At 40.2% G+C, this 9720-nt stretch overlaps 1 protein-coding gene across 3 annotated transcripts in view; it reads left to right on the top strand.

Annotated features, from left to right (window-relative positions):
- The first annotated feature begins 5485 nt into the window (after positions 1-5485).
- KIF6 (kinesin family member 6) overlaps positions 5486-9720 on the top strand; it is a 389797-nt gene continuing 385562 nt past the window's right edge. For 2 of the 3 annotated variants that reach the window (XM_060307977.1, XM_060307976.1), the window contains exons 1-2: positions 5486-5630; positions 9461-9570. In XM_060307977.1, coding sequence (XP_060163960.1) covers positions 5565-5630; positions 9461-9570 — 176 coding nt within the window. In that variant the 5' untranslated portion in view covers positions 5486-5564. Of the gene's footprint in view, positions 5631-9460; positions 9571-9720 lie in introns of those variants that run through there. The other variant, XM_060307978.1, reaches the window with a different exon arrangement.

Raw genomic sequence — 9720 nt, 5'->3', positions numbered from 1 at the left:
GTAATAGTTTTATATGCGTATCCACATGTATTCTTCCCAACTAAGCGACATAGCTGTTGTTATTATCCATCCCCATTTACTGGATGAGACAACTGAGACTTAAAAACATAAATAATTTGCCCAATGTCACACCCTTAGGTATGACAGAAGCGGGATTTGAACCCACACTTCTTCCCCTTCAATGCATTTGGTCATGTGGCCTGGCGCTCAGACAAGAAGTGTAAATTTCCCATATGCTGGACCCATCACTGTCCCTCCAAACCTCATAACACTCCTGCATGTCAAACATCACTAGCAGCTCTAAGCAACCTAGACTCCATGATTCAACACTTAAAATGATCTTTTATGAATACCCTTGCTCCCTAGCCTCTTCCATTGCACCATCTTGGCATAATGCCAATTTTTCACATTATCTTCTCTCTTCCTGTACCTTCAACCTCCCCTTCCTTATTGGTTTTACCCCCTTAGATACGAACAAAAAACCCTTCCTTACCCTGGGTTCCTCGAGCTTTCACCCTGTGTTTTACTTCTTCACAACCCTTCAGCAGCAAGCTTCTGGAATGGTAGCCTGTCCTTTACTCCTGGGCCTCCTTGTAATCTTGACTTCTGACCCCATCGCTCCACTGAAGCCGCTGTCTAGGTTACCAATGACCTCCTAGTTGCTAAACTGCGTGGACATTTTTCCGTGCATCCTCTTTAGTATCCGACACTGTTGGACACTTTCTTCTTCTTAAGCGTCCTCTCCCCTTGGCTCTCCTGCTACAACATTCTCCTTTCTGCCTCAGACCATCACTCCAGCTGCTCCTCCAGCCTCCTTTGTAGCCCTGCTTACACCTCCAACCGTCAGTGTTAGGATTGCAGCATCCCTCCTTGTAAATGACTTGATCACCTTCTGGAAAAAAACCCTGTGATGACCCCCCCATTCCATATTTTCAGCCATAGCTTTCTCCTAAACTTTATCCAACTATGGATTGAAGTCCCACAGGTGCTTGAAATTGAGCACGTCCCCAAATTCTTATGCTCCTCTTTCCCTCTCTGATCTATTTTACGTGTCCATGTGAGTACCTGCACCACACACCCAATTGCCCAGTCTTTTCCCTCCAGCTTTATTGAGGAATCATTGAAAAATAAAATTGTAGGGCTTCCCTGGTGGCACAGTGGTTGAGAGTCTGCCTGCCGATGCAGGGGACACGGGTTCGTGCCCCGGTCCGGAAAGATCCCACATGCCGCGGAGCGGCTGGGCCCGTGAGCCATGGCCGCTGAGCTTGCGCGTCCAGAGCCTGTGCTCCGCAACGGGAGAGGCCACAGCAGTGAGAGGCCCGCGTACCGCAAAAAAAAAAAAAAAAAAAAGTATATATTTAAAGTGTACAGTGGGATGATTTAATATAGGTATACATTGTGGAATATTCACCACAATCAAGTTAATTAACGCATCCATCATCTCACATAGTTACTTTAAAAATTTTTTTTGGTGGTGAGATCAGTTAAGATCTATTCTCTTAGCAAATTCCAAGTATGCAATACAGTATTATTAACTATAGTCACCAGGCTATACATTAGGTCCTCAGAACTTATAGCTGAAACTTTCACCAGCATCTCTCCATTTCCCCCACCTTCCAATCCCTGGTAACAGCCATTCTACTCCATGTTTCTATAAGTTTGACTTTAAAAAAAAATTCCACTCATACGTGATACTATACAGTATTTGTCCTTCTCTGTCTGACTTATTTCACTTACCTTCCTCTATGTTATTGCAAATTGCAATTTCCTTCTTTTTATGGCTGAATAATACTCCGTTGTATATGTATATACAACACATCTTCTTTATCCATTCATTCGTAGATGGACACAGGTTGTCGTACTTCTGGGAATATATCTGAAGGAAATGAGACCAGCATCTTGAAGAGATACATGCATTCCATGTTCCCTGCAGCATGATTCACAAAAGCCAACGTATGAAAACAACACAGTTGCCCAATCTTGAGTCATTTCTTCCTTTCCACACAGCACCAGGTGAAAAAGTCCTTAAAATCTATTTCATAAATACCTAGTTCTCTCCTCTCCTCCATCCCCACTACTGCCACACCTGTTCATTCCCCATCCTCTATTTTTTTTTTTGCTTTTCTTATAATAGTACAATTTATATACAGTATAATTTACCCCTTTAAGTGTATAGATAGTTCTATGACTTTTGACAAATGTACATAGTCATGTAACCACAACTAAAATCAAGATATGAAACCATTCCATCACCCCCCAAAAAACTCTCCCATGCTCATTTGTAATCAACCTCTTTCCCTACCCCCAGCCCTTGGCAACCACTGATCTGGTCAGTGGTCCTATCCCTCTAGTTTTGCTTTTTCAGAGTGTCATGAAAGTGGAATTTTAAAGTGTGTAACTTTGCCTCTGGCATCTTTCACTCAACATAATAAATCTGAAATTCACCTATGCTGTTACAGGCATCAGCAGTCCATTTCTTTTTATTGTGTGGATGTACCAGTTTGTTTATCCATTCAGCAGTTGAAGAACATTTGCTTTGTTTCAGCTTTTGGCAGTTGTGAACAAAACCACAATAATCATTCCTGTTTGCCTTTCTGTGTGAACATCAGTTTTCAATTCACTTAGGTAAACACCTAGAAGTAGGATTGCTGGGTCACATGGTAAGTATATATACAATTTTATATATAAGAAAGTAGAAGACTGTTTTGCAAAGTGGCTGGTCCATTTTGCACTCTCTCCTGCCATGTTTGAGAGTTCCAGATACTCTACATCCATGCCAGCCCTTGCCAGCTTATCTTCTTCTTTTTAGTCATTCTAAAAGGTGTGTAATAGTATCTGAATGTACTTTTAATTTTTCATTTCATTAATGATTAATTATGTTGAAAATCTTTCATGTACTCGCCATCCTTATAGTGGAAAATGTCTGTTTAATGCTTTGACACCCTTCGTAAAAAAACAAATCGGGTAGTTTGTTTTCCTATTTATTATTAAGTTTTAAGAGTTTTTAAGTATTCCAGATGCCAGTCCTTTATCAGGTATGTGTTTTGCAGCAATGTTCTCCCAGTTTGTGGTTTGTCTTTTCATTCTCCAAGCCTTTCTTCTTTTTCTTTTCTAAGCGTTTCTTCTTAAAACCTTTTTATTTTGAGATAATTGTAGATTCACGTGCAATTATAAGAAATTACACAGAGAGATCTTGCATCCTCTTCCCCCAGTTTCTCCCACTGGTAACATCTTTCATAACTATAGTGCAATATCACAACCAAGGAATGAACGTTGATACAATCCGTCCATCTTATTCAATCTTACTAACCTTTCAGCAATTTTATACACACGCGTGTGTGTGTGTGTGTGCGGTTCTATCACATATGTAGATTTCTGTGCCCACCACTGTAGTCAAGATACAGAGCAGTGCATCACAAAGATCCTTTTAGAGCCGTAGCACCTCACCCGACCCCCCCCCCCGCCTCCCTAACCCCTGGCAACCACTAATCTGCTCTCCATCTCTACAATTTTGTCATTTCAAGAATGTTATATAAATGGAATCATACAGCATTTAACTTTTGAGTCTGTTTTCTTTTACTCATCATAATTCCCTGGAAATTCATCCAGGTTGTTATATGCATCAGTAGTTTCTTCATTTTAATTGCCGAATAGTATTCCACTGTTTGTTTGACCATTCAGTGGTTGAAGGACATCTGAGTTGTTTCCAGTTTGGAGCTATTATGAATAAAGCTGCCATGAACACTCATGTATAGATTTTTGTGTGAACACAAGTTTGCATTTCTCTGGGATAAATACCCATGAGCATAACTGCTGGATCCTATAGTAGCTGCGTCTCTAGTGTTGTAAAAAACTACCCAACTGTTTTCTAAAGTAGCTGTACAATTATCTATGATATGTTTCACATTATATATTCCCACCAGTAATGTATGAGTGATTCAGTTTCTCTGTATCTTTGTCAGCATCTGGTTTTGCGGCTATTTTTAATTTTAGCCATTCTGATAGGTGTGTAGTGATATCTCATTGTGGTTTTTAACGTGTATTGCCCTGGTGGATAATGATGTGGAACAACTTTCCATGTGTTAACAGTATCTTTTGAGGAGCCCCTCTTTTCTTTTTGTTATTTACTTATTTACTTACTTATTTTCCAGCTTTACTGAGATATAATTGACATATAAGTTTAAGGTATACAATGTGACAATTTGATGCATGCATATATTATGAAATGATTATCACAATGAGGCTAGTTAACAACTCTATCACCTCATTATTACTTTTTTCCTGAAAAGAACATTTAAGATTTACTCTCTTAGCAAATATATAACATGATATTGTTAACTATAGTTACCATGCTGTATGTTAAGTCCCTTGAACTTATAACTGGAAGTTCCTACCCTTTGCCCAATATCTCCCCATTCCCCCACCCCCCAGCCCCTGGAAACTACCATTCTACTGTTTCTATGAGTTCAACTTTTTTTGATTCCACATATAAGTGAGAGCATACAGTATTTTTCTTTTCCAACATATTTCACTAAGCATAATGCCCATCCACATTGCTGCAAATGGCAGAATTTCCTTCTTTTTTGGCAGAATAATCTTCATATATATCCCCATTATAAATATAAAACATAATAAATATATAAAATAATATCCCATTATACAGATCACATTTTCTTTATCCATTCATCCATTAGTGGGCAATTAGGTTGGTTCTATATCTTGGCTAATATTGCTGTGTACATGGGAGTGCAAATATCCCTCTGATTTCAATTCTTTTGGATATATACCCAGGAGTGGAATTGCTGGATCACATGGCAGTTCTATTTTGAATTTTTTAAGGAACGTGCACACTGTTTTCCATAGTGACTGTACCAACTCACATTCCCACCAACAGTGCACACCGGAGCCCATCCTTTCATGCCAGGACCACTGCATGGGAAACAGTCCCCCTTCCTCCAACTTTGGCCTCTTCCAAAACAGAACTAGATGAGGTGCCCTTCCACAGAACCCCGCGCTACCCCAACATAACTTGTAATTTCCTATTAAAACTCTGTCTCCTTCATCAGACCCTAATCTCCAAGTGGGCACAGGAAGTTTTGCTCAGCTCAGGATCCAGGGCCAGTATATTGCTGTCACAGATCAAGTGCCATTTCTTCAATGAATGAATAATAAAAACCAGAATGACTTCAGTGCTAAAAAGAGGTGTTGGCAGAGAGAAAGAATGTATTGAAGAACTAGCAAGGCACGACGATTATCACCCCGTTTAACCACTCTCCAGGCCAGCTCTGGCGTTAAGCCAGAAGCCGGACCTCACCATGCGCATGCGCAGCTCTCCCCGCTAGGCTCTGCCCCGCCCCACCCTCAATCCTTCCCTTCGGGCCTCCCCAACCCGTCAGCAACCAATTAGGGAGAGGAGGCGGTCCTGGTTGGCGCGGTGCTCCTTGGGTAGTGTCCCTAGTTACTGTTGCTAAGGCTTCGTCTCGCCTGAGGTGGCGGGAGTCAGAAGATTTGGGAGCCGCGGCCTGAGAGAGAGGTCAAGGGTCAGTGCAAGAACCGGGGAGGAGATGGTGAAGCAGACTATCCAAATTTTCGCCAGGGTGAAGCCCACTGTCCGGAAACAGCAACAAGGGGTACGGGTCGGAGCAGCACGGGCGCCGGCGCGGCGGGGCCTCTCAGACCGGGGGAGGGGCGGCACGCGAGGGGCCTGGGCCGGGGTGAGTGGTTCGGCGCCAGGCGCTGGATGCGGCCCGGAGCTCAGCACACTTGGACACGGAGCCCGGGCAGCCTCGCAGACTCCCGCGCATTGCGGTCAGGGGCGCGGACAGACAGACACCCAGTACACTCCCACCCAACCCAGCCCTGCGGGTCCAGACTAACCTTCACAGAGCCACATGCGTACCCCCGGACGCACATGTTCACGCAGCGGCAGACACGTGCACGTGCAGGTACGTCTGCGTGTACGCTCACGTAGACTGCGCCTCAGCTGTTCACCGTTATTGCACCTTTCTGGAGGACAGTCACACAGCTGTGCCCACCCAGGTACACTCAAGCTTCTCTTTCGTCCTCAGGCAAAACGTGCAAGCAAGAGAAACGTGCCTATCCGTGTCTGAGATGATAGGACAATAGTTACAGATAAAGATACACAAAGCATACACGGTGCTCTGCCCGCAATGGGCCCTTAGAATTCGTTGACTAACTGTATTGTTATCAGGAACAGAAGCATGAACGTTGACATACACTCATTACAGATATGGATAGATATTTATGCATCCTGACACAGAATACACATAAACTTTTTATTCAGAAAACATTAACTGAGCATTACTAGGTGTTTCCTCTAGGGTGCTAAACTCGAAAGGGTACAAAGAAGGTTAAGACATGACCCTTACTCTGAGCAGAGATATTGTACTTTGAATGCTTCTCAAACGTTGTTTTCTTTCCCTGGGAAGGACCATAGTCATTCTTACCACTTAGATGCTTTGTCTACATTATCCCTGAGTCTCAAGAGAACTCCGCCAGATTGATGTCATTTTCTTCATTTTATAGATGAGGAAGCTGCCTCAGGTTAAATAATTTGGCCAAGCTACCCACCTACTGAGTGGCAGAACCCTGATTTTAATTAAAGATTTTTTTTTTCCAAAGCTCTTGGCTCTTGGGACAAAACCTTTTTGCCTCACAAAATAAGGATATAGGCAAGGGCAATCTGAGTCCTGTTCACGAGTCTCTGGAATGGGCATATTATTAATAATATTTTATCTCTACCCCATATCTACACAGTGTGTATGTATATATGTAACATCATAGCAGCTCATAATTTAGCATTTGCCTCATGTAATTTATGTATTTAAAACAAGGAGAATATAGTGTCTTGTCATCGTCATCATCTTCAGTCTTTTCATTTGTGGAATACATTAAGGAAAAGATGCATGAGAAGACTCCAAAGAAAATATTGGCTTTTTTTTTTTTTTTTGAATTTTAAGGAATAAAGAGTATAGAAAGGAGCCATGGGTATCATCCCATTTTCTCTCCTCCTACATTCATTTTCAAGAAGGATTGTAAAAGTGCATCAGTTATAAAAATTATATGTAACATTTCCCTACCCCCCCAGCCCTCCTCAGATTCTTAGCTAAAAATATTGAACTTGTCTACATTGACTCAGCAGTCAGAAACAGGTGCTTGGATATGGTAACATGAGAAGATGGATAGAAGTGGGACTGGGGGTGGTGGTGGGTTGATGGAGAATGCTGGATTTAATTTGAACTTCCTCTTTCCTTAAAATGCAATGTTTGAATATTTCAGTGTGCCTCCTTTTGCATTTCTTTGGTGAGATTCGGTGGAGTGGCTTGTTTGCTACTCCAGGAAGTGTTTTTAGGTATCATAGTGTATTTTAATAATGTCAGATTCTTACCGAGATGCAACATTATGCCGCATAACACAAACATAAGAGAACGCAGATGAACGAATTTTGAGTTCATCTGTGCCTGGAGCAGAGAGTATCCCTGCTCTTCCTTAGAAATCCCACTTTTAGCACCCTGTCCTTTTGCCCCCCAAAGACTGTGTGGTTGTTTCTCTGACTAGAAACGCTCCTTGTAACATTAAACCAAGTGATTCAAAGGTGTTTTTTTTTCCTCTTCATTTTGTGGCTCCATTACTTCATTAATCGTATTCCCTAAGGCACTATATATTAAATTATGATAATTTATAGATTAATACATTAAAAGGTACATAAGAAGATGCTCTGTGATCATTTTAACAATGGCAATGCTTTTCATTTGTATACTGCCTTTCATATTTTGAAGTATTTTCATATTCATCCTTGCATTTGATCTGTCTCCTATTAAAAACAAACTATCTCACATATTTTTATGACTAACGGAAGAAAGCCAATCTATTAGCGTAAACAAGTTTTTTCATTAGGGACTTTTCTTAATGCCTCAAAGAATGGCTTAATGAGAGGAGTTGAGGGTCACAGTAGCTACTCTAATTATTGGTCCTTTTTCTCTTCTGAGTACTGAGTGTTACAGATTTTTTAAAATGTTGTGGCACCTCTCACTCCTTTATGTTTTATGTCTTACACACTCCTTTAACTCACCTGTCTAGCCATTAACCTTTAAAAAAAAATAATGTAATACCCTATAATATGTAATTTTTAAATGTCTCTTGAGAAAACCTAGCCAGAAAGCCTTGGACCTGCTGCCATTACTTTCTACAAATAATTTTATTTTACAGCATGACTTTTCTTACATGAGCTCCTCACATTTTAAATGAGAGGGCGCAATAAAAATCTGCATAGGAAAATTATTCAGACTTTCTGGAGATTTAGATAGGCTTTTACTTATTTAAAAATATGACTTTTCCCCCATAATCAAGCATCTAAATGGGTCTTAAACAGGAAGTATTGCCTGTTAGAAGGAATTTTATTTCTTGATGAAAGACAAGAAATCTTTTTTAAAAACCTCTAAATCTAATGACTAACATTTTTTATGGTGCATTACAAAATGCTTCCATTTCCATGACATCCTTTGAGCCCCACAGCAATCTTGTAATGGAGGCAATTCTGTTTTCTTCATTTTATGTATAAGGTACCGAGATTCTGAAAGCAGTGGCTGGTCACACAGCTGGTGAATTGAGATCAGCGTTAGACCCAGGTCTTTGGAGATTGAATCATAGACTTTTCTTTATTCCCCATGATCTCTTTATAGGCTTGACTCTTGCTTTTCCTGGCCAATAAATAAAGGAGTAGGTAACCAAGAAAAGAATCAGGGAATATTACAGTTGTAAAGGTGGTTGGTTAAGACCCTTCATTTCCATATCAGCTTAAGGAGGTTAAGTGATTTCTCCCAGGTCATTTTCTAATTAGTGGCTGAGCTGGGAGGAGAATCTTGAAAATGACATCAAAGACATGAATTACATGTCTCCTTTGAAACCACATGTCTTTTATCAGACGCTTGAATATGTCTCGTGGAAACGTTTACTTCTTTGAACATAACTTGAATTAGGGCATTCTTGTGAGCTCTCTGAGAAGGCTCAGACCCAGTCCTTTCATCTCTGTGTCTAGCATTTTGGAAGTGCTCAGAAATGCTTATTGGTTGTAGTAAAATGTTAATTTCTGGTACATAATTCCAAAGTAATACTTAGATAATATGTTGTTGTCAGGGCTATTAGCTTCTCAACAATGGAGACAGACACTTGATACTCAAATTTGAATGTTACATCATTCAAAGAGGATTTGAGCTTTGATTGGGCATTGATTTCGGTTTTACCTCTTGTTCAGTTCCATATATTTGTTTGAGTGTGCACAGAGTTTAAAGAGGAAAATTATCCAAATTGTGCTATGTTATGACTTTTTATCTGAAAAGTGCAGTTTTTTAAACACTATTACAATGCATGTCATAATAACATGGTCATTGTTCAAGCCATAATTTTACCATTTTATATTCACTTGTCTTCACATTTTCAGATTTATTCCATAGATGAAGATGAAAAATTAACACCTAGCTTGGAGATCATCTTACCTCGTGATTTGGCAGATGGATTTGTGAATAATAAGCGAGAAAGCTACAGATTTAAGTAAGCCTTTCTCTTTTCATCTTCATTTCTGTTTTACTATTGAACTAATTCTTATACTGCTTTAATAGACACTGTGAAATCATTGGTACCATTTCTTGGGGAGAATGTAGTACAGTTCTCTATTTTTTAAAAAATTTATTTAATTTATTT

The sequence above is a fragment of the Globicephala melas genome, chromosome 11 (genome assembly GCF_963455315.2).
Source record: "Globicephala melas chromosome 11, mGloMel1.2, whole genome shotgun sequence".
NCBI lineage: Eukaryota > Metazoa > Chordata > Mammalia > Artiodactyla > Delphinidae > Globicephala > Globicephala melas.
Note: the sequence above shows the minus strand (reverse complement) of the source record. Positions and strands in the feature narration are given on the sequence as shown.